Genomic DNA, 25458 nt, shown 5'->3' on the forward strand with positions numbered 1-25458 from the left:
GGCTTCTCGGCATTGGATTACCAAGCCCAACTCTAACTCTAACTCGCAATGCAGCCTTGAGCGGTCAATTAGTCTCTGGAGCCTTGCTGTCTGCACCAGGAGGTTGGGCATGATAATCCTGGCCCATTGAACTCGTTTGAAACTGGAAGGCTTTGTAAATACTAATTGGTTGAAGGAGAAGAGAAGGGATCCCAAGCTTGTATTGAGTCCTACGTATTAAAGAGCCACCCAGTTATATGCATCACACACTTCACTAGGAGTACAACTAACTATAAAACCTCAGTGACCCATACAAGGTCCTCGAAAGGAAGGGAGGATTATAATCCCATTGTACAGATGAAGAAACTGAGGCTTGTAGAATGGAAGTGATGTTCCTAAGGCACACAGAACAAGCAGTGGAAATGGGGATTGAACCCAGATGGCTTTGTTGCCAGCCCTTCTTCCCTTCTACTGGATGCCCATAAACTACCTCCTCATCCATGCCCATGTTCCTTGGGCTTCCTGGTTATATCAAGAAATTGATAGTTTTCATAGATTTGTTTGAAAAAGTTGAAGCAGAAGTCAAAGAGGAAGTGCAGCTTTGACTTTGTCAGCAGGTTGGATCCCAAGGCTGGATGCTTCCTGGGCCCTCTTACTTGTGGTGAAGATGGTCTGGATCAGCTTGCTCCTCAGAGGCCCGTTCAGTGCCTGCACCTTGGCTGTGTAGTGGGTGGATGGGCTTAGGTCAGCCAGGCTGTACGAGGTGGTTTCTGGACCCACGATGACTTCCTAAGGGCAGAAGGTAGAGGAGAGTAGCTTTTAGCCACAGAGATTCTCAGGGTATAAACGATGGAGACATTCATTCACCCATAAATTCATTCAACAGAAATCCACTGAGTACTTCCTCTGTGCCAGGCTACCTGTGCCCAGCTGGAATGTCAGAGATGAGATGAGTACAGCATGAGCAAAGGTCCTGGGGGCAGAGTAAATTAATATAATGTGAAGAGGCAACACCTACTTCAACCATACATGGTTTTAGGTAGAGAAGCAGTGGGAAAGGTGGGCAAAGACCAGACTGCACAGGGCCTTAAGTGCTAAGCCATGCAATTTAAAGTTGATCATTGCAAGGAATGGGGTCATGTATAAGAAACTCCCCAGATGATTCTGCTGTGTAGTCAGCTTGGGAACCTCTCGAGTCCACAGGTGACTTTAAGAGCTCAGTAGGCACCGTGTCATGAAGGTTAGAGCTAACCTACCCTGCATCTCTTCCAGAACAGAGACACCCAGGAAACAGAGGTGTGTGGCCCACTCAACCTGTAGTTTGTGGCTGGACCCTGTGAGTGTCAGAGAACCTAAGAGAACTGCCCCTACTCCATAATTTTGGGTGGTAGAGAATAGTCTTGCATCCTGGTTTCACAAGCCAAACCAAACTATACAATGAAACACAGAAAAAAAAAATCTTGGAAGAAAAACTAGGCAGGTCGCAGTATACAACACCAATAGCAAACATATTCACCATTAACAGTTGATACACAAGGAATTCCTGCCCAGGACTTTTTGTCCTATACAAAGTTGACTGCTTGAGTAAGACACATAAAGTTGTGGATTGGCCATGTGGGAAAGGCATTTGGGGTGAATGCCTCTTTAATGTCAGTGACCCACCGACCCTGGTGCGGCCCCCAGGTCTGGCCCCTGGGGGAAGGATCACCTGTCAGACACAAAGCTGGGCTCATTGAATTACTTGCAGATACAATTACCAGTCAGCTCTCCAGGCTGCTGTGCAGCTGTTTCCTAGGCTATCAGGGTAGATTGAAGTGAGGCTCATGATTCAGGTGGACACAGATCCTGGAATGCATGACCGGGAGGGGACCTCAGAGATGTGACAGTTCTGTGTTCTCATTTGACTTGCTTCTGATGCCCACTAAGATCAGAATAAAGGATGTAAGGTACAAAGAAATCCACCAAGATGAAGGCAATGGAAGAGAAGACAGCCACAGACACATAACAGCAACAGCAGCTTGGAAGGAAAGTAGGTGATGCAGAGACCCCTGAGGGGCAGAATAGAGATGTGGCGGGGGAGAGGGGCTACTCAACAACAATGGGCCGAGCCAATTGGAGGCTGGCTGATGTCTGCCAGGGAGTTCTGCAAGTTCAGGAATGCCAAAATCTACAAAAGCCAAAATTCTTTGAAGGCCACTGTAGGGTGTGGCTGGACAAAGGTCTGTTTTGTTCAGAAGCTTTGTATAAGAAACAGATTGGCTGATCTCTCTCATTCCAGATGGAAAGCTGAGGTTTACTCTCTAGAGAGGTTGAGCCAGAGAAGAGGCTCTGGATTCAAATCTACTGGCCTCAGATCCTGGGAAGGCTGAGGTGTGGCCCTGGAAATATAAGATGAACTGAAGGTTTGTACACAGTGAGAATGCAGGCTTTGTAGCACTGCTATTTGGGGCCTCCCAATAAAATTGCTGGTTCCTTGCTAAACCCCCTCCTGTTGGCGAGCCCTTACTATGCAGCTGAACTCCCAATTACTTCTTTCATTCTTGGTTCGAGTACAGAAGGATGAAGGAGGACCAACAGACACTTGGTGGTTGATTCCAACATAAAAGAGGGAGACCTAAATCCAAACTGAACTAAAACAACAGTGAAACAGGGAAAAACGAAAGTTGAGAGCAGCAACTATGCAAGCTGTACAATACAATACCAACAAAGTGTATCATGAGTAAAAGAAGATGAAACACAAAACACAAACAATATGCCAGAAAAAGATGAATGTGCAGAGAATCAGAAAAAATATCTTGGAAATAAAAAGTGGGATAAGTGAAAAACTCAATATCAATTTAGAAGGTAAAAGTTAATTTTTTTTTTCCACTTGAATGAAGATCTACAGTTATTTCAAATTAAAAAGCAAAAGAGGGGCAGGTGTTTGGTGAAAAGGTTAAAAGTTACTGTGTGGGATGCTAGCATCCCTTATGGTAGTGGCTGGTTCCAGTGCCAGCTCCACTTCCAATCCAGCTTCCTGCTAGTCTGCACTCTGGGAAGCAGCGGGTGATGGCTCAAGTGCTTGAGTCCTTGACACCCACATGGAAGCCTACTATTGAGTTTCAGGCTCCTGGATTCAGCCTGGCTCAGCCTGTTGCAGGCATTTGGGAAGTGAACCAGCAGATAGAAGATATATATATATATATATATATATATATATATATATATATATATTTCAAAAATAAAATGGAAATATTTAATTTTTTAAAATGGTTGAAAAATTATGGGGAAGCATATAAATATATTAACAACAAATATAAACAGATTTAAGTTGATGTCATGAGCACATGGTAAAATATATTGCAATATATAAAGAAACCACTTGTGAGATCAAATATTTGGCAAAGACGCAGAAGCAGCTCTTGGTCTTTGCTCAGAAACATGGAAGGACCAAGAGTCCAGCTCCTAAAGCATCCTCAAGTCTTGTAGGCAGTGGTTCTTGGTTGGCTGGCAGAGCTGGGGTCTGATTAGAGTGAGGGAGGCTGGAGGGTTTTATTCTGAAGGCCTGGCATGGTGTCTGGTCCCTACTAATTATTATTATTATTATTGCTTCCCATCCGCACTGGGGCAGAGAAACAGCATGAGGTAATGCTTTACCGTGTTAAAGACCACGCGCATTCTCCCAGCAGCAGTGCAGGCTGGTTTACGTTCTTCAACATACCTTGACTGTTCCATCCACAGATTCATAGAGCAAGAGGTAACCAGTGATGGAGGCCCGGGGAGGTCGCCAGGTGAGGAGGGCAGTTTCTGATTGAACCTCGGTTGCAGTCAAGTCTCTTGGAGAATCGAGGTCTGGAAAAGACACGACAGGGGATAGCGCCATAGGTCAGCAAGTGACGGACAGGAATCTCAGCTGGGCGTCAAGAGGCTCCTTACCACTGACGGGCGTGACTGCGGGCAAGGACCTTTCCTTATAGATGAGAAGGTCAAGCTGATGTGGGAAAGCTTAGACAGATAATTTTACGTTCATGGGCTGGAAGCCGTACCTCCTTCCTCTGTGTTGCCATGTTCACCTACCAGTCAATCAGGGGACCCCTCCGCAGGAAGTACTGCCTCCTACCCGGGATGTGGGGGCGGTGCCACGGAAACACTTCCGCTTTTCTAAAACGTGCTTGCCTGCACGCCTGCTCATGGGCTCAGGATGAGCAGAACAGGGTATGATGATTCCCTTTCTTTGGCCCGTTCTCCCTTAATAAAGCCCTAACGGGCCTGTGTATTTTTCTCACTTTGTAAATAAAGTTTATCACACTGCCCGCCGTGTTTGGACCTGTATTTAGAATCCTTCTCTAAGTAAAAGGCAAGAACCCGGAAAATTAATTTAGGACCAATCTTAGCCCAGAACTGAGCCCTGTGATTTTCCATGGCTCACAGCACCCTCAGGGCTGGGTTTGCATAGCACAGCATGGTCTTGACGGGTCTCGGTTGGATTTGGGCCGACAGGTACAGCTGCAAACATCAGTAGCAACCCCTTGCTTCTAGGTAGAAGGACAGATGAGGGCCAACATCCAACTCACTGGCCTGAGACCACTTCCCTGCCATCTGAGGTTTGTAAAAAGGTCTCAGTGCATAAACACCGGACGGACATCTAGGAAAACTGGCCTTTCTGTTCAAAAATATTTCCTTGCCTGGAACAGGGATCATAAAGGGCTGGATTTAGGGCTGGGGGAGGGGAGAACTGTTTTTCCACTTAATAAGCCCTCCTCTTGAAATCTTCTCCGTGCCCGTGGGGAGAACGGGGTCATTTCAGTTCAAAAGGAAGCGGTGTGTTTCTGCAGGCCCTGATTGAGTGGGCACGGGCGAGTTTAACCGATGCTAAGGTCATCACATTGCAAGGGCCTGACTTAAGAGAGAAGAGTTGGCCAGGGGTTGCCGCTGAAGGAACAGGCAGTGGGTGGGCATCTGGGAAAGATGCCCCCGGCTGTCAGGGGGCTTTGTTCGTACCTGTTGTGAACTTGGTGGTGATGGGGGAGCTTTTCTGGGGACCTTTCTCCGCAAAGATTCTGAGTGTGTATTCCGTGGCAGGCTCGAGGTCCGTCAGAGCATACTCCACCGTGTTCCCAGACACCGTGCGGGTAATTTCCGGAGCTGCACATGAAATACGCGAAGCCAGGCCATTACCTCTCCCTGTCTGAGCCATCAGCGATCTTGGCAAAGAGCGCACTGCCTCCTTCTCAGAAACTTCCAGTGACCCGCGGAAAAGCAGGTTTGATTTCTGGAACGACTCACACTCCTTTCCCTCTCCTGGGCACTCACCTCATATGCAAAGAGTTTATCATATGGAGAGCGGATTTTTCCAGGCACCAAATCAGAGGGAAGGGGAACTGGGGGTCAGAAAATTGTTTTCCACGTGGTAAAGCGGCTGGAACCGCTTTGAGGCTGACACACAAGAACCGGCAAGAGGAGAGTTGCAGGTAGCATCCCGAGCCTCGAGTCTCCCCACCCCCAGTTTAATTTGTTCCTTTGCTTACTCTCTCTGCTTTTCCATTAACTCGCAAGTCCATTTAAAAATGGCTTGATTGCACACATTGATGGGGTACAATGTGATAATTCAGTGCGTCACAAAGTGTGTAATGATCAACTCATTTGTTAGTATTTCCATCTCCTTAAACGTTTTCACATGTCCTTTTGTAATTCACCAAATGTGGTTAAATCAGGGGCCACAAAGCCTCATGTTTCCTTGCTAACTCTCAGGCCCTCTGGGTCAACGTCCAGTGGTGGAAATGAACCCACAGTGGCCAGGTGTGTCTGTTTATTTCCTAATCCTAGGCCATCAGCCACCTGGTTTGCCAGGACCGGAGGGGTTTTCCAGGCATGGAACTTTCAGTGTGAAAACTAGGAAAGCCCCTTGCAAACTGGGACAAGTGGGCCACTGCACATTGTCCTCCGGGAGCCCCTTGTCCCCTCTGGACCAAAGCCTTTTTGAAACCCAAACACACAGTTTCCGTGATTCCCATAAACTATACCCTGACTTATTTTAGTTGAGACTTAAAACACCTGAAGTTTTCTGAAAAATTCACTTACAGGAATAAGAATTAAAGGGCCAAAGGAATAAGCCCAAATATATTCCCACCCCCAGCTTTGTTCTGTCTTCATAAAAGAATGCTCTCAGGCAGTCACCAGGCCTGAGTTAAAATGTTCAAAGGACCAGGCACAGGTAATGGCACCTGTGTTCCCAGACACATACTCCACCGTGGAGTATGCAGGTTGTCATTGCAAACAAAATGCTACTGAACTGTAAAATATGAAACTGATATAGGCCAGGCAGTTGAAAGAGGAGAGGTCTTTCTAGAATAGCTCATTAAAAAATTACTGGTGGGTTCATTGAAAAGAATTCTCTCTTATTTATATCTGATTTTACTCTCTGGTGATCTTGGTTTGCTGGTATCCTGAGTGAGTGTTTGATTTGCCAACTGGGTGAATTGAAAAGGCTTATTGCAAAAACAAAGAGAAATCATTTCAGATTTTTCAATTAGATTTGCTGCAGTGGGTCTCTTCTGTGGCCTCAAAGACACACAGGCGCCCCAGTGTAGTCTGAAATAGTCTGATCTCTCTTCCTTGGTGGAGGATGAGAACTGCTTGCCAGAGATGGCATCTCTCACCAACAGGCAGAGACACTAGCTGGGAGGAAGAATCAGGCTAGGAAGACGTGCGGAGGCTGGAGGTGGGCCTTGTTTCCCTGTTGCTGTGTTCAGTGGTCTACTGGCCTCCTCCGAGGTTGCATTTGAAGAGTCCCAAGGACATGACTGACCTTTCCAACCTACCCATGTGCCTTGGTAGTCCTGTATCAAATGGCACAGAGAATGGAGGAAGCGGTGGAAGAGTTGTGCGGGGCTATCTGAGTGGGGGGAGTCTTGGGCAGGGCCTTACCTCTCTCTCCTGTGTAGGAGATGACGTAACTGTCCACAGCGGCGATGGCTGGCTGCCACATGGCCAAGGCTTCTGAATCAGTGATGTTGGCTGTCACCAGGCTGGACGGACCATCCAGAGCTGCAAAGAAAGGTGGGGAGAGGGGGCAGTCAAGTGGTAGGACATTGGACCACAGCCGCTCTGTTGTCTACACTGCTTAGGACGCTGAGATGGTTTAGAATCCTGAGCCTGGAGTCAGGCTGACCTGGCTTGGAGTCACGACTCCTTCCCTTGCTGGCTGGGTTACTTTGGGACTCTATATTCTCACCTGTAAAGTGGGGATAATAATTCTGCTGTTTTTTTCCTCAGTGTTGTTTGATTTTCACATGCTATTACAGGTGGGGAGCTGCCATATAAATTGAAAAGGGCTGAAAACACGACAAGGATTACAGTTCATAGCACCTTCCCCAGGGAAAGACCTTAGAGACCTGACAGAGTTAAGACAGCTCAAGGCTTTTCTAGGCATTGGGCAATATCTGTAGCTGAGTGATTTGAAGATAATCTGGAGCCAGGTTCTAGAAGCTAGCAGTCTAGGTTCTATTGGGGCTTCTCTGCCCAGTGCCTTTGAAACTTATTTCCCTTCTGCAGATGTCACTGTCTTGGTTGTGAAAGGGTGAGTGCTATAAAGACCCATTAGACAACATGTGTGCAATGTACTCAGGGAAATTCTCAATAATTGCAAGTGCTATTAAAGTTATTTGGAGTCTTGGGTGTGAATTTCAATTGACTTAAATTGAGTAAGCGTTGACACCCAAGGTTTATTTTCCCTGGGCCTCTTTTAACTGACCACTTCCACTGCCCAATACCCCTCTCTTGGAAGCCAACCTAGATATCACTTTTTCCCTTTTGTTTTTGCGTTCGCTACTCAATTACTCCATGGGAGCAGTGGGAGGATGGAACTCAGTATCAATCGTTCACTTCCCAGATGAGGCACCTGAGTCTCAACATGAAACAACTGGCCTGGGAGTCGGGATGTGGCAGAGTAATTGGGGGAACCCACTATGAGTTCCTTCTGTTTGCATCCCTTGCATGCACAGAATCTCCTTTAACTGGTGATGACAGTGGGATCTTGGGAGAAATGCACCCAGCTTTTGTGATCTGTTGCCATGGAGAATTCATGAATGAAAGATGTCTTTGGGAAAGTAAGAGCCCATGTGGCAGGATAAACAGGACTCTGGGTTCAGATGGGATGTTTTAGTTGTATTTCATTAATTCTTTGAGGCTACTAGGATATTTTTAAAATTTCCTATAAGGATTATTGTTTGGATCCTCTGATGGTTTGGACTGGGCAGTTGTTCATGGATCAAAGGATAAATTGTTTAGAAACATGGCTGTCTGAAGAGAAATGTTCCACTCATTCTCCTTCAGAGTGGTTCATTATTTCCCTCTTCTCTAGTGACAAATCAGGTCATAGCAGGAAAATAACCATTTGTGTTCAAATCTGGCTCCAGCATTTACTACTTGTGTGGGTTTGGTCAAGGTACTTAATTCCTCCAGGTCTTAGTTGTCTCCTCTGTGAAATGGGAATGATAATAGCTGTGGGGTTTGAATGTGAAGGGTTTGGTCACACTGGCTGAAATGCAGTGGCTGCCAAATAGAAGCTGCTTTGTCTTCATCACCTGTCCCTGTGAAGCACCTGTTTTGATGAAGTCTCACATCGGTTCCAGGCAAGAGGAGGAGAAAGTGAGAAGGTGGCAGGCTAAAGGGTACACCTGTTGACATTTACAGAGTCTCCAGCACCCTGGGGGGAAGCTGGATTGTGCCCATCTTACAGAAAAGAAAAGTGGACTCCTGAGAAATTAATTGGCAGCTCACAGGGTTTTAAGCCAGGCCAATCTCACTCCCAAACTTGGGGTCTCCCACAATGCTTCAGGAAACAGAGACTTGGCAAGGATAAGGATGCACGTAAGATTCCCTGCTCCTCAGAGGCTGGGGATGGGCCAGAGAAAGGAGGCTTTTGGTGCTCTGAATCCAATTCACTTTCCGCTAGGATTACACAAAGAAGAGCTTCCTCCAGCTGCCAAGTCACAAGCCACATAGTGCAAGGTGAGAAATAATGCAGCATGCATACGTGAGCTCTGAAAGGCAAAATGCCAAACACAACACACCTGTGATGAGTGACCCGGAGAGAGGTTCACTTTCCTCAAAGCCCTTGGTGGCGATGATGTTGACAATGTATTCCATGCCAGGGATGAGTTTCACCAGCCTGGTCTGAGTCTCGGTGCCATCCACAGTTACCGTGGTGGGTGGACCTGGATCACAGTACAGACAAGAAGGCGAGTGGTGAACTTTACTGAAGCATATTCACTGTTGCCCCAAGGCTGGGTGTATCCATTTGGAAATGAAACACTATCTTTATCCAATAACCATTTTTTTAAACTTCATTTACTCCTACCCTCTGGCATAAGGAAAGACATTTTTTTTTTATAATGCTTTTTCCATTGGTGAAGATGCCAAAAACCAAGCCCAGGAGAGGAAAAAACATGAAGTCACAACATACTAAAAATGGCAAGTTTCCGTTCTGTAGAGAGTGGGCATGTTGTGTAAGTTTAAATTCCTTTCTTTCCCACAAAGAATATGGGAAGCTCCCTATGTGATGCATAATTGATCTGTTTAACTCCTATCTTGGTTTAAGATTATGCAGTCTCCATTACTAGCAGAAATTCTATTTAGGAAGAAATGATGGTCACAGTCAAGTCTGTGCACTAAATTTATTAACAAGCACAGAATTTCTCTTTCCAAGAGTTGCCTGGTTAGTGTACAGTTTGAATATGAGCTGGTCAAACTCCCCATAGGAAAGCTACTGCACATCTGTTAGGAGGTTATCAATTATTTTCTCTTGGCACATCTGTGGTAACAGGAGCTCACTATCTTCCAGAGTGTGTTTAGATGGATTTGACTATGCTGTGGTCTCTGTCAGAATACTTAAAAAATCATGGCAAATGAAGTTAAAGATAAGTTTATTTTGTTTCAAAAATTGATTTCCATTCTAGGTTTTTTTTTCATAATACATTTTCCATGAACTTTTGGAAGACTCCTTATCTGTTGGCTTTCAATAGTTTTTGCATCCGAATAAACTTATCTTTTAATTGCATTTCCACGAGATTTTTGAAGCAGTCTCATAGCCCACTTACTCTGAACTAGAACTTGCAGCTCTGCTGGGATCACAACTCTGTATCCTATACTGAGACAGACTTGGGCACCCAAGACTAGTTTTTGAGATGACTGTGCTCCAAGGTGGAAAGACTTATGCATTTTTAGTCTTTTGTCATTGCATGAAAACATTATTGTTGGATTTCTCATTGAGTTTTATTTCTCATGGAATTTTAGGATTTCAAGACCAGAAAGGGTCTTCATACAAAGACCCTTCACAAGGTAGTTTCTTCCAAGGGCCTCACAGAACTTTACAAACGGGGACTTTTCAGAAACAAGGAAATAGTTTTCTTTGGCTGTGATGTTTAGGGGAGATGGGCACTATCTGGGTCCCTTTTACTTTCAACACAAACCCACCATGCTCCTCCTCCAGCTCCCCTCTCCGAGTCACCTACCTCCTGACAAGGGCACGTAGGTGATCCGGAAGCTCTCCACCTGAGCGGTGGGTGCCTTCCAGCTGACGGTGGCTGCGTTTTCAGTGATGTCTGAGAAAACGATTTCCTTTGGAGAGCCCATGGCTGCCAAGGAAAGAACACAAGAGAAACCAAGAACAGTTAGCTGTCTTGCTCAGTGTTGCTATCTGGATTCCTTATCCAGGAAAACTCAGTGCCTGGAGATCATGGCTGAGTCAAGACTGTAGGATGACGATGTGATGATCTGTGGTCAAACAGAGACTTGCTAGAAGCAACTGTTCTTTCATTGCAGGTACAGGGCCCAGAACTGTAGAGTAGTCATTTGTGTTTCTTCAGGGGCAGTGTGAACACTAAGACCAACTTCCAAGCAAGTGAGGGAGAGTGGTTTTACAGGTTGAAATGTGCTACCTTGCCTTCTAGTTTGGTTTCTAGCATTTCCCTCCCAAATCTTTGCAGTTGAGTTCCTTTTTGATAGTAATACCAAGATTTAGAAGCTGTTCAGGTCTTTGCAATGTATAAGACTGAATCCTCACACAGAAACCTCCGAGAAGGTGTGGTTGTAGCCATCTTACCAAGAACCACACTGAGGATCTGTTCTCCAACAAACATTTTTGTGATGCGGCCTCTCTAGTTTCCAGGCCTGGGCAGCAGAGCCAAGCACTGCCCAGGATCCTGGAAATGATGCTCCTGTGGAAAATGACCTTGACAGACCGCTTCTTAGAACTGAAAGAAGGGCCAGTCCAGAAGAACAGCCTGAGACCCTCCCCAAAGTCAACACGCAACGGACACCGGGTCTACCTGTTGGGAAAGGAAGCCACAGGGCTCCAAATACTACCCGCCTTCAAACCCAGCTTCCTTGGCTCATCTCGTGTGGTTTTTGGCTTAGGTTTCACCCTGTTCAGTTGACCAAGCTTAACCAGAAAATTCAGGAAACAATTTTCAGGCTCTAGGGAGCTCCTTCCTCATCTTTTCCTGTCTCCAACCCACGTTGCTTATTAAGCTCTGAAACCCACAGACATTTAGAGAGATTTGTTCCCCTCCCCATGTCTTAATCTCTAAGACATCTCCTTTTTCAGCTTTCTTCTGTGACCTGCATGCCACCCCCAGATTCTGCGGCTGCCTAGGTTTTTGCCCTCTCCATGGAAAGTTTCGGAAACCACAAGGTCTCTGGAGCCTGCAAGATCCTGATTGTCCAAATTCCACTGAGAGGCTGGGTAACCAGGGGCATGTCCCTTCACTTCTGTGAGCTCCAGTTGCTCCATCTGTCCAGAGGGGAAAGTGGAACCCATCCACAGCAATGTTTTGTGGATTAGCAGAAATAATGAAAATAAAAACTCCTGGCATGGTATCTGGTTTCTTGTGAGAACTGCATGAAAATGATTGCCCTCACTATTTTCTTTCCTCTGTAGTTCGCCATGAATTCTAGGGTACTCCCCCCGGAAAGGTATAGAGGAGTCCCACTGAGAATGAAACCCCAGTAAAAGTGTATGAATTCCAGCCTCAGGGTCTCCTCTGCCAGCCTGGCTCATTGTGGCTTTTGTTCTTACTGAAAACCTCATGGCTCTGGGTTCTGGCACATTTTAGGAGGTGTAGCTTATAGCCAAAGCTTTCATCCCTGGATCCCAGTTTTCTCATCTGCAAAGTGGTAATAATTTCTGCCCTATCTTGATAAAATAGGAATAAGCAACCTTGTCCATCACAGTCCTGGGAGATGTGATTGGTACAAGTAGCCGTGGGAAGACAGCTGTGCACAACTTGGAAGAATGGCTCCACTGGTGGTGGAATTCTAGGGTCAAAGGGGGTGATGTTTTTGGAACTCAGAACTTTCTATGTGTGTCTTTTTTTTGCCATGAATAGGGCCCTTACAACAGATGCTATACACAGAGCAGCTGAATCACAGCAATTGAAAAGTTGGGGAGACCCAGGCCAGACAACGCTTCTTGTCTCTTTTCAAGGAGACTGTCAATTTTCAAAAATAAATAAATAAAACTCCATTAGAGAGATTTCTGGAACTGATAAGCATTCCCAAGGAGATTGAAGTAGACTTCTATTTACTCTCTCCATAAAAAGTTGCCTTCCAAAATCTGGAGTGGATGACTTTCCTTATGAAGCCATTGACCAATGTATTTTTATGGAACATTTAATGTGTTAGGTCCTATGCAAAGGTAAAGGGTCAACTACTATAGGCAGTCTGATTTCAGAGCAAGGATTTTTGGAGTTGGACCCACCTAGGTTTGAATTCTGCTCTGGCTTCACTACTTATAAATACGTTGGCCCCTGAGGCCTCAGTTTTCACTTCTGTGAAACGGGGCTTGGATCTGCCTGTGTCATGGAGGTTCCATGAGGTCAAGTGTGTCAGTTACTCCATTGGTGGTTATTACGTTCATGCTTCTGGGGGGAGCATGTGAGTCAGAGTCAGAGGTACTGAGCACAAAGGGCTTGTGTCATGCGGAAGGATGCCAAGCAGATGTGTCTGCAGACCCTCTGACCCAGGCCCCTGGACACAACGGCCTCTCAGCTCTGTTGTGGGTGGCTTCAAGTTCATCTGGATTGGAACCAAGCTGAGGAGCTGAGAGGCTGCTTGGCAGGGAAAAATGGGTCAGGCTGGGAGTGGGGCACCTTCTGGGAGTTAGGAGGAGAGGGACTGAACACCCTATTGGCCTCAGGGGTGGAAGAGAGTACGAAGAGTACATGTGTGGGGGTCAGGGTGGGACAGGTTCAAGAAACCCTTCTGGGTCCTCACTCTGTACACCTGAGGAGGGCTGTAGGAGCCTCCGGAAGAGAAGCACTAAGCCACCTTACTCAGGTGCTACTATATTTTCCCTATTTTATGCGCACTGGGGATCCTCATGATGGTGACGAGCTCACTGACATTTAACTTCCTGGAGGCAGAAGGAGCACTGGGCAACTCCGTGTCTCTCTAAAGGGAGCTGAGGCTATTGGCAGGAAGAGGCTCAAACTGCAGAGATGAAGAGAAGCCATTGCAATTGCTAGGATGAACTGATAGAATGAACAATAACATAATAACCTCAGTGTTCATCAATAGGGAACTGGTTAATAAATAATATCTGGGGATAATCTCTGAGATCAACTAAAAAATAAACACAACAAAGTATGGAAGAATGGGTACTATGTTAAACATTGTGCCCTCCTGAAAAAGTAAAAAATATAAATTTATGTCTAATTTTGTCTAATTGTGTATTTCTTGAAGGACACATAAGGAATTGGTAATATTGGTTGCTTTTAGATAGAGTAGCTGAGTGGAGAGATACAGTAGAATAGAGATTTCACTGTATACATTTTTAACTTTATAATTTTGAAACAAGTAGTCCATTAAAACTAAAATTTGTAGCATAATAATAAAAATAAAAAATAAAAATAATAAAAAAATAAAAACCAAGCATAATAATAGCTAATGTGGTTAGTATGTGCAAGGGAATTCTGCTAAACACCTGCCATTCACGATCTTATTTAAAACTCATGGCAGGCAGACCTTTGAGTTAAATCCTGTTTTCCAGATGAGGAAATTGAGGCTCAGTGAGGAAGGGAGTTGTGTCCAAGGTCACACAGCTGGTAACAGGTTTGAACTCTGTTCAGAGAGTGCCGGCTTAGCCAGGAGGCAACACTGCCTCTCAGCGGTTGGGCTCATGCTCCGGAGAGAGGGCGACGGTGCTTTTCAGCCAGAGGTGGAGCCACAGCCACTCCTCACCAGAAGGAAGAGGGCTAGCACAATACAGAGATGGGTTTGCAAAGGTCTAAGGGATGCCAGAGAAGAGAGGAGAAAAGAAGAAAAACAGAAAGGAGACTTTATAAAGCTGACAAGGTGAAGATAGAATTAGACATCTGCTGTATGGAATCCCCTCTCCTGACCCCCTCCGGGTCCTGGAGCACAGGTGTGCAAGTGCACACTATTTTCTTTGGCTGTAATCTACAAGGCCCCAGAAAAGGGAATCAAAGAGACAGGGCTTTTCAGAAATGACTCTCCCTTTTCTTTCCTTTTGTTCTTAAAAAAAAAAAAAGTAGCTCATGATTATTCATTCTCATGTGCTTTAGAACTGCAGGACTGCTAGAAAGAAAAAGGGTCAGCAAAACAAAATCAGTGATCAGATGTAAACTTTGAAGAGTGGTGTTTATAAACCCAGGTCAAAATCCAGCTCTGCCTCTGATCTGGAGGCATTTGATGGGCAGCCACAGGGAGGAGCAGACTTAGACCTTCTCTGGGATCAGGTGTCCCTGACAATAAGGAACAGGGTTTTTTCTGTTAAAATGACTTGGTCTTTTGAGTTCTACTTGAGATCTAGTTGTGTAGCTTCCACCATTGACTGCACCTTTCTGGGCATCACATCTTCATGTACAAACGAGACCCCGAGCTACGTCGTTTCCCAGATTCTTTTGCCCTCTGCCTGTGATTTTGTGAGCTTTTCCTCTGGTTCCTCTTTGAAGGAGCTGTGTCCTGAAGTAAATCACACACACCCCCAGCTGCAGGCCCTTCCTTTTTTCTCTAAGGAGGCACGTTAGTCTTACTGATATTAGAAAAGACATGTTATTAATCACTTCTTTCTCCTTGGAACAGCTCACATGGAAAATGACTTTCCTTTCCCTCTCTCGGTGCCTTTTCAAGTTGTTCCCAGTATGGGATAAAGTTATTGAGGTCTTTGCTTCTTCCATGCCAGCCATCGCACTGATTATTGACATGGAATCTGGGCTAAATCTTAATCTTGACAGGTGCATTGACACTTCTTCATTAACCCTACCTCATGGAGCTACAACTCTTGGCCAAAGCACAGTAAAATGCATCTCTGGATAAAATATGAAGAAATAATAGAAGGGGGGACCGGTGCCATGGCTCATTTGGTTAATCCTCTGCCTTGTGGCGCTGGCATCCCATGTGGGCTCTGGGTTCTAGTCCCGGTTGCTCCTCTTCCAGGCCAGCTCTCTGCTGTGGCCCTGGAGGACAGTGGAGGATGGCCCAGGTGCTTGGACCCCTGCACCTGCTTGGGAGACCAGGAAGAAGCACCTGGCTCCTGGCTTTGGATCGGCGCAGCGCTGGCTGTGGCAGCCATTTGGGGGGTGAATGGAAGGGGTCAACGGAAGGAAGACCTTTCTGTCTCTCTCTCTCACTGTCTATAACTCTACCTGTCAAGTTAATAAAAAAAAAATAGTAGATGCGTTCTTCAAAAAGTTCATGAAAAATGGAATAAAAAATGAGTTTATTTTGGTGCAAAAAACACATTGAAATCTATGCAGAGGTTTTTCATAATATACATTTTCCACAAGCTTTTTGAAGACTCATGGTATGCACGGGTTTAGAAAAGGTTTTACACAAAATGTATTTAAATTCCATTTTCCATGGACTACACTCTAGATAGGAAAGAAGAGTCTTTGGAATCTAAGATATGTGATAATTATAATGATGATAATGTATTGATGACAATGTGAATAGCTCTCATTTGCCCAGCTCCTGCCATGTGCCAGGCCTTCTGATATGGGCTCTATGTGAATTACCTCATTTCATCCTTACAATCCTATTAAGTCATAGGCACCACACTCTTTCTGCATAAAGACAGCCAAATTGTCCAAAATACCCCAATCAATAATTGAAAGAGCCAGGGTTTGAAGGCAAGCTTGTGTGCATCCAGTACTCTTGTGATCATGGACACCTGTGGGAAGAAAACCCTCAATTCATGACTTTTCTTGTTTTTTTCCTGTTTGTTTACGGTACCTGTTGTTGCTATAGCACTGACTGGCTGGGATCGCCTTCCATTGCTTATTCCATAGAGTTCGATTTCATATTCAGTCGCCTCTCTGAGACCTGTAACATCCCTGGTACGTTCAAGGGCAGGTAGGATTATTTCCAGTGGCTCAGACTGCTTTTTGGTGTCTCTTATTTTGAGAACAAAACTGTCAAACATCCCTTCATCAGCTGTCCAGGATAGACGGAAACCATCTGGGGTGGCATCTGAAACCAGAAGGTTATCCACTTCTGGTTCGGCTTCTAGAGAGGGAGAAAATGGAGGGGAAAGGAGGAAGGAACAACATTTAGCAGCCCGTGGAATGCTTTCTCCAGTGAGGGTATCAGAATGCAGTGATGCCCCAGCTTTCAGGACAGAAGTATCCTGAGATACCAAAAACAAAATCACTCAACATGAACAAGTCTAGTAGGGCTACGAGAGGGGAGAGATGGTGTTAACACAGTCAATACAGGCTACATGTATGCTTGCATATGTGAGTTTTGTCTACAAGCAATTCTATAAATCCACATCTGGACTCAGCATTGGTCCCTCCCATGCATTATTAAACAAGTTCAAAGCCAGTAACTTGTTTACATTTGCTCTCTGTCTTCCCGTGGCTGAATGCCCATCCTCTGTGAGACCTTCTTGAAAGGACAAATAAACCAGCATTAATGATCTGTGGAGCTGCCATTGATGACACTTCTGATTACATTTCCCTTGAGCCTGACCAAAATGGCTTTTAAACTGCTTCAGTCTTTTTGCTTTGTTCTTGGATCTGTTCTACAAAAGAAGGTTCCAACTCCCTGCTATTTGTTCTTCCTTGACTTTCTTTCCTTGCCATTTTAACCATTACATAAATGTTCAGATGGCAGAACTGAGGCTTTGAACCTCCTGTGATACATTTGAGTGTCATTCAAAAAGTTTATGGGAAAGTGGAATTTAAAGATAAGTTTATTGTGGCACAAAAAATGAAATCTATGCTTGTAATACACATTTTCCATGAACTTTCTGAAGATACCTTGAATTTTTGCCCCAAGGTTTCATCTTGGATTGTCTTAACTAGACAAAACTCTATTTCAAGGTAAATTTAGAGCCGAGTTTCCCAAAGTGTGCTCAAAGCAAACTTTCTACTTGATCTTCTTCCTTAAAAGGCATCCATTATCAATACGCCTGGAGGAGTTGCTCTTGGAGCCACCAATGCACATTAAGATGCTCTGAAAAGCCTCATGGTCGGCCGGCGCTGCGGCTCACTAGGCTAATCCTCCGCCTAGCGGCGCCGGCACACCGGGTTCTAGTCCCAGTCGGGGCGCCGGATTCTGTCCCAGTTGCCCCTCTTCCAGGCCAGCCCTCTGCTGTGGCCAGGGAGTGCAGTGGAGGATGGCCCAGGTGCTTGGGCCCTGCACCCCATGGGAGACCAGGAAAAGCACCTGGCTCCTGCCATCGGATCAGCGCGGTGCGCCGGCCGCAGCGCGCCGGCCGTGGCGGCCATTGGAGGGTGAACCAACGGCAAAAAGGAAGACCTTTCTCTCTGTCTCTCTCTCTCACTGTCCACTCTGCCTGTCAAAAAAAAAAAAAAAAAAAAAGCCTCATGGTCAAAGATCCTGCTGAACTTTGTCTAACTCAGTGTTCCCAAACATGGAACACTAGAAACACGAACATGGAACTCCTTCATCAAGTAAGACTTTTCATTTTTAGAGAGACTTTGGGAAACACAGGTTTCTGACTGTTAAAATTGTAATTGTTTTATTTCTCTAGGAATTATTAATCATGTGAAAATTATGGATTTAATCTGTGTTGAAGATTCTCTCTGATGTTAGTGTGTATTGATATCAGTTCATACATGGTTTGCCAGTAATGAACTCCCTGGGTAAATTTGTTAAGATCACTTTTGAGACTTTGAGGTGGCAAAAGTTTCACGTACATTTTCAAAATATACTCATTGGTATATTTTTCCTGAGAAGGCTGAAATGTAGCTGGGGACCAGCCAGGATGAACACAAGGGAAAGTGACATGGAGTAAGTATGTAAGAGCTATGGACAAGACATGGTCTACAAGGATTTGGGACACCAAGTGGAAACATTTCGACCTTCTCATTGCTAGGGTGGCAGTAGGGAGTGCTCATTAGATACATAAGACATGGGGTAGTATGGGAGGACGTGACAAAACAGTCCACATCTATGGAGTAAGCAGAGAATATTGACAAAGATGTTAAAATCACGTGATCTGGTAGACAAATGGAAGGGGACTGGGAAGAGGAGAGAATGGCTCACTTGAATTGAAATACCTGTGACAACCTCAGCCCTCAAGGGCTTGGTTTGATGCCCTTGGGTGAAGCCAGAGACCATAACCTCATAGCCAATGCCGGTTATGAGGCCTCTGAGCTCCAGCTTCCTCTGGGTTCCTGAAAGTGTGAATTCCTGGGGGTCCAGCAGCTTCCCAGAATCCACCACCGTAACTAGGAAGCTGTCAAAGGCATGCTCCGATGCCGTCCAGGAAACTGTGAACCCGTAGGGATTAATGTCGGAAATGGTTAGGTTTTCCAGAAGGGGCAGGGCCTCTGAAAGAAGGGGGGAGGGGTAAAAATAATGCAGGTTAGCAGCACTGACGTTGCCAGGACAGTACCCGTTTCCAAGAACACCAGCAGATACCCAGTCAATCATTCAGTGTGTTATACTCAGAAAATGAATATTTAGTAAGAGCTTATTGGGTGCCGGATAGTGTTAGCATGTATCATCCTCCTAACAAGCCTTTGCAGTAGGTACCTGCCCCATTTTTCAGGTGAGAAAACAGTTTCAGGGAGGTAGATTAACTTGGCCAAAGTCATAAGCTGTTGTGAGACAGGGCAAAGTTTTTGATTGGATCTGATTCTGAAGGCCATGGTTTTCTCCCAGTGTAAGCAGGATCTCTTATGTTGGGTTCGGACTCCTTCCTCTATTCCCTACTGCCTTCAGTCATGAGGCAAGTCAGTTTTCTATTTGTCTTTTTGCTGTACTTCATATGTTTCTATCCCACTTCTAGCTCACATTTTGAATCAAGTTGGTTAGGCCATTTAGTGAAATACCCTTACAAGTTGACATAAAGGTAAGATTTGCTATTTTTTTCCCCCTGTTTTCCTGGATAAAGTTAAAAGGAAGGCTATATCCGGGTCTTCAGTGAGGTCTATCATCCCTTTTTTCATTCATTCACCAAACATCTGTATCCCAGGCACTCTTCTTTCTCAGGTACCCAAGGGTTATTTTGTAGATTCAGGTTCCCAAAAAGAGTGAGGTTGTATCAACAAGTTCCTGTTAGTAATTATTCAGTTGATGAGGCTTTACGTTCATTATCCTGTTTAATCCTTACAGTGATGAGGAAGGAAACAGAGAGATCATGACTTATCCAAGATCACGCACCCACTAGGTGACTAAGCTGGGCTCTAGCTGGGGCTTCTGACTCCAACTTCTGTGTTCTTATCCATACCCCAAGGCAACATCTAATTAGCAAAACCTGTCAGTGCTAATAAGCTCTGAGTCAGTAGCAGGAACAGTGGAGAAGGCTCAGCACCTCCTCTCTATTAAGTTAACAGCACGTGTAATGGTGGACATATATATGTATATATATTTAAAACCGAGGGGCTGGGGATGGGAATTCCATGGCCAAGGCTTGTCCAGTTTAGAACCTCTTTTCCATTGCAGGTGCATGGAAACGTTCAAAGAGCTAAATGACCTTGCAATAATGCCCAGGGTCTAATTTTATGGGATACAAAGAAAAATGTTTTAAAAAGAAGTGTTTGGTGACTGAATGAATAAGTGAATGCATACCCTCATCTGCTAAGCAGGGACTTAAGTTTTGCTGTGGTTTGGACTTCCTGTACTTATTTTGAAACACTTGGTGTTTCTTTTGAGTCTTTTTTTTTTTTCCATGTAAAGAGCTCTCAAGAACCATAACTCTATCAAAGGCAAAGATGATCACAAATACAGCGCAAACAGTCGTCTTGGTCTGAGAGACAAGGGTTTCGAATTCTGTTGCAGGGTTTTGTTTAGATAAGTGAGCCTTTCTTTCATAGCTGCCCTTTTTTGCACCTCCCCAACATCAAAGCAGCAGATTCCAAGGAAAATGAGGGTGTTTAGGCTAATTAGTCAATCAAGGGCTTGTTTCTTAGAGTCCCTCCTATGTAGATTTTTTTTTTCTTTTTAACAAGCTGTTACAATGCAGACTCTTTTCACAGCAAGGATTAGCTGAGACAAAGCTGCAAAGACCTCTAGATTTCCAAGCCCTACTCTCCCAGCCTTCCTTTCTTCTGTGGGAGGTCCTGCAAGAGGCTACAAGTAAGGGCCTGATGGGATCTGTGGCCGTTCCTCCGCTCCTGGGCAGAGCATCTCATCTCATACCTGTGCTTCCCATTCTTCTGAACAAGTCACCAGATTGTGCCTTTGAAGATGGATGTGACTCATTTATTTCACATTAGAAACTGGATAAAAAAATAATTACTTTTTAATCTAACACTGAAATGTGCAGAGATGGGTGTTTTATCTAGCAGTTAAGATGCTGCCTAGGACAACCATGTTCCACGTTGGAGTGCCTGGGATTGACTGCTGACTCCAGCTTCCTGCTAATGCAGATCCTGGGAGACAGCAGTGATGGCTCAAGTAGTCGGATTCTGTCACCCGCAGGGGAAACCTGCATTGAATTCTCAGCTCCAGATTTCAGCCTGGTCCAGTCCTGGCTGTTGCTAGCATTTGGGGAGTGAACCAGTGGAAGGGAGCAGTCTCCTTGCCTTCCTCCTTCCCGCCTTCCCACCTTCTCAAATAAACACACGATAAAAATCCATTATTCTCTTAAAATTAATAGGGAAATTGTGATTGCATAACTCTGTATTTAGGCTCTTTGGTTATACTTTGCTTATACTGTTGGGAGGCAATAGAAAGGACCCAGAATCTATAAAATGCATACCAGATGCCAGGCACCCACACCTACTTAATCCAGAGACAGGTTGCTGGAGGTGCTGGTGGGTATCTTCTTTCCATATAGAAGGAAATAGGGGTTCAAACAACTTAAGTACTTGTTAAGTTTATATAGCTAAAAATGTGGGAGAAGTTTAGAAACCTTGCAGGCTTAACCTAAAAATACTCATTCTTTCTGGATACCTTAATGCTTCCAATTAAATATTTAATTAACCTTATTAACATATTTATAGCAATTTCAATTTCGGGAGAGACCTGGTTTAATGTCAAAGTCAAATGGCAAAGTCTGTCTCTTGAAAATTGTCTTTAATGGAAGGCAAGATACTTCTAAATGCTTTCTGAGACTTTTCAGCCTGGAGATCAGGAAAACTGACACCATGTGCAGCTGTTGCCATTGACTTAGGATAATATCAGGAAAGAAAATAGATAACCGTTGTTTATGCAATACAAAGGGAATTTAAAAGTCAAGGTCAATGAATGGATAAGGTTCAGTTAATTTAAGAATTTATTTGTCAGAATACTGAATTGAAGCTTCAGTCTGTTGTAGTTGTTAGTTCTAAAAAGATTTTTTAAAAGATGCTTTTTAAGAGAGAGAGACAGAGAGAATCTCCCATTTGTTGGTTCACTCCCCAAATGCCTACTGTGACTGAGACGGGGCTGGAGTGGGTGACAGAGCCCCTACTACTTGAACTACCACGTGTTGGCTTCTTTTGAGGTTTGGATTAGCAGGAAATTGGACTCAGGAGCTGGAGGTAAATATTGAACCCAGATGCTCTAATGTAGAATGCCATTAGGCCAAATGCCCAAGAAGCTTTTCTAAAGATAAAGATTGTTCTGGTATAAGTAGTTTATGAACTGTTTTACCTAGCATGATTTATGGGCAAAATTCCTGTTCTAGACCTTATTAAATTAGAATTCTCTCTTTTAGACAGAATCTCCAAACTCTGGATCAGACAACTAAAAAACTAGGCACAAAAAATCCCTGAAAACTTTATGTAGCTGTTGAGTTTCAGGTTTTGAAGTGTTGCTGTGAAAGACCTCTACTTTGCAACGATACCTCTTCTCTCTTGACTTAGACGGTACCATTGGCTGTTGTCAATAATGCTGCATTGCAACATAGGTGTCATAGGTGGATGAATTGGATGGCACAGTCACAAAATGGAATAGTAGTAGGCTTTATAAAAAAAAAGGGAATTTTGTCATTTGTGACAACATAGATGGGCCTGGAGGATGTTTTGTGAAGTGAAACATGCCTCACACAGGGACAGGGAATGCATGATCTCACTTCTGTGTAGAATCTAAAGATGTTAAACTCATAGAAGTGGAGAGGAGAATGGGGCATGCGGAAATGGAAAATGTTGGCCAAAGGTTACAAAGTTCAGGTGGAGACTACGCATAAGGTTTAGCGATCTTTTGTACAGCATGATGGCCATAGGTTATAATAATGTATATTTCAAAATATAAAAGAGAAGATTTTAAATGTTCTCACCATACACACAAACAAATATGTAAGTGAGGTGATGGCTATGTTAATTAGCTCGATCTCATCATCCCAGAATGCATACATATTTCAAAGATCATACTATACCCCATAAATATATACAGTTATTATTTGTCAATTAAAAACTGAAAAGTTTGCAGTTAGAGTGAAAACTCTGTTTTGAGTTGAATTTTCCCCCAGAGTGTCTATCTCCGTCTCCCCCTTTTCCTGTGTCAGCATTCTAAACAGTAAGTGAGAACCTCTGATTGAGTACCTGTAATGACAAAGGCAGTGAGGGGTCTGGTGGAGTCGCCAGCCCACGTGGTCCCTGCCACACTAACGTCATAGCCAGTGTTCTCCACCAAGCCTGTGATGTGAGCTTGCTGCGCATCTCCTGAGACTGTGAATTGCTGGGCCTCGTGCAGCAAGTGAACATCGCTCACATTGATAACAATCTTTGCAAAAAGCCCAGCTCGAGTGGTCCAGGAGACGTTGAAGCTGTGAGGAGTAATATTGCTAAAGATTAGCGTGCCCAACTGTGGTTCTGGCTCTGAAGGGAAGGAACATGGACAGAGAAAGAGACATTATTAGAGCAAGCAATGGATTTATCCAGAATGTAGCCATAGAATTTGAAAGCATTAATATCTCCAAATATTTGCAGAAATGGAAGTATATTAAACTATGTCCTCACCTGCATTGATTATAATATATAATCAGAACAAAAATATATAGATAGATAGATAGCTATATGTGTATATATATGTATATATAAATATGTAGATATAGATATATACCTATATATAGATGTAGAAATATAGGTATAGATACAGATATGTATAGACATGTCTACAGATATGTATCTGTATCTATATATCTACATCTATATATATCTATATCTACATATCTATATCTATCTTCCTCTGAGGATACTTTTAAAGTATGGACACAAGCATTTGCTTGTTGTATATGAAGGAAAGTGAATAAGCCACTAAAGCAGCAGATAGGATTAATATAATTGGTATTAAGTTCTGATTTTGAAAGTTTCTATTGGAACACTAGCCCTGTAAGATGTCCCAAGACAAGAGAGCTTCATGTTGAAAAGTACATGGTAAACACTGGAAATTATATCTCATTATAGACATTCACAAAACATATTAGCATTTTAAAGGCTCTGACAGATGGGTTCTGTAAGTTTATGCATTTTTTTTTTAGCCCCATGCTTTAAAAATTATCCATCAATGGGTATGTTATCTGAGGAAGATTCTTGGAACATTTCAAAGACCTGGTGTTCTACCAATCATGCTTTAACAAAAGTTACTTTGGAGTTCTTATTTAGTTTTCTTTTGATCTACTTGGATTGTGCAAGTTAAAGACCAATATTCATACAAGAGGAATTCTTTACAGTATTTAAGAATCCAAATGCATGCACTGTGGGAAACCTATATATATCAACTTAAATATTGTGTAAAGGTAAAGGAGGCTCCCATTAAAAAATTCTTGGTAGATTCAAAAGTTATAGGAAAACTTCAAGTTATTGCATTTTTGATTAAGAAACTTATTTATTGGATACTATGTAAAGGTGGTTGTTGCCACCGAGGTTAAATTTCTCTTGTGCCTTAAATCTCAATCATTGATGATGAAATCAACTCATTGAATGTAAGGGTCCTATATGGCTACTGTCAATTTCTAAGTCTATGTAGGACTGGCCCCCAAAAGCTCCTTTATCAAATAATACTGATGTAAAAACAGATTCAGTTCAGGCTGTGTTTTAGAGAGGCCAGTTTCCTGGAGGTTTGCTATTTCAAGATCAGGATTTGGGGGTGGAAGGAGGAAGACTATTTCTTCCAAGGACTAGGGAGGGAGTTGTTTTTCTTCAGCTCCTGAATTTGGAGGAGAGAAGGAGGAGCTCATTTAGACAAACTTTGCACAACTGCACTGCATAGCTTGATGCTCAAAGGACAAAAAGAGTCTGCCTCAGAATTAGAACGTGTCCATAGGCAATGACATGGGATTTCCTACTTCTCAATTAGACTGAGAAGCTAATGAAACTACAGTTTTCGTCTATAGTATTGGCAAATTCCCTCAACCACACAAAAGATAAAATGCCCCAAAATGGAGCTCTGCCCTTTCCCTATTTTTTGTTGCATCTCTTGAGTTGAGGATGCATGTTGGTAAGCTTCTCATGCTACCAAAGACTGACAATGCCAGCACATTCATCATGCAGAATGATGTAATTTCTTGAGGTCAGTTTGAGCTCCGGCTGCCTCTCAGAGGGTACAATCAAGCCGAAAAGTAAGATGCAAGAAAACATTGAGAAACAGAATATAGTTAGGATGTGAGCAATATTCCATGCAAACAAGGAACATTTTTCTCCTACCAGTTCTAACCCTTTGAGACAATTCCTTGACATGCTGTTGGCTTCTAGAAAAGATAGAGATGTTCAGAAGCTGAATCTGGACGTCATGCACTGGGGTTTGGACAAGATGATGGGTGGGAAAAAGATTCTGATGCTTGACCACAGGTATCAGTGGGTGACAAAACATGCTTGATGGAGTCAGTGTCAAAAAGGAGCAGTGTTTGTAGGGAATCCAGACAAAAGAAAGTTTCAAGGAGATGAGACCACTGAATCGTCTCATGCATTTCTTGGAGAGTGATCAAATTTTCTTGGCCTCATGCTAGGGACACCATTATTTAAAATCCTCTTAGGGAGAAAGAGATTAGATCATTCCAACTGAACCAAAAATGGCATGCGCACACCTCTTTGAATATGATGCAAGCAAATTTTGATTAGAAAGACCACAGGCAGATGGTAA

At 43.8% G+C, this 25458-nt stretch overlaps 1 protein-coding gene and 1 long non-coding RNA gene across 12 annotated transcripts in view; one reads left to right on the forward strand and one right to left on the reverse strand.

The window, feature by feature from the left end:
- TNC (tenascin C) overlaps positions 1 to 25458 on the reverse strand; it is a 95596-nt gene that overhangs the window by 8165 nt on the left and 61973 nt on the right. For 4 of the 11 annotated variants that reach the window (XM_008273388.5, XM_008273387.5, XM_070055967.2 and 1 more), the window contains 9 exons: positions 22920 to 23195; positions 18507 to 18779; positions 16213 to 16485; positions 10473 to 10595; positions 9033 to 9176; positions 6886 to 7005; positions 4960 to 5103; positions 3680 to 3810; positions 636 to 768 (listed from right to left, as the gene is read on the reverse strand). In XM_008273388.5, coding sequence (XP_008271610.4) covers positions 636 to 768; positions 3680 to 3810; positions 4960 to 5103; positions 6886 to 7005; positions 9033 to 9176; positions 10473 to 10595; positions 16213 to 16485; positions 18507 to 18779; positions 22920 to 23195 — 1617 coding nt within the window. The remainder of the gene's footprint in view (positions 1 to 635; positions 769 to 3679; positions 3811 to 4959; positions 5104 to 6885; positions 7006 to 9032; positions 9177 to 10472; positions 10596 to 16212; positions 16486 to 18506; positions 18780 to 22919; positions 23196 to 25458) is intronic. The other 7 variants (XM_089319827.1, XM_008273390.5, XM_089319834.1 and 4 more) reach the window with 3 other exon arrangements.
- LOC127493243 (uncharacterized) overlaps positions 5085 to 25458 on the forward strand; it is a 128434-nt gene continuing 108060 nt past the window's right edge. Inside the window, exon 1 of the long non-coding RNA XR_007923361.3 lies at positions 5085 to 5221. This is a non-coding gene — a long non-coding RNA (uncharacterized LOC127493243). The remainder of the gene's footprint in view (positions 5222 to 25458) is intronic.

The sequence above is a fragment of the Oryctolagus cuniculus genome, chromosome 1 (genome assembly GCF_051225735.1).
Source record: "Oryctolagus cuniculus isolate XC-2025 breed Fujian yellow rabbit chromosome 1, ASM5122573v1, whole genome shotgun sequence".
Classification (NCBI taxonomy): Eukaryota; Metazoa; Chordata; class Mammalia; order Lagomorpha; family Leporidae; genus Oryctolagus; species Oryctolagus cuniculus.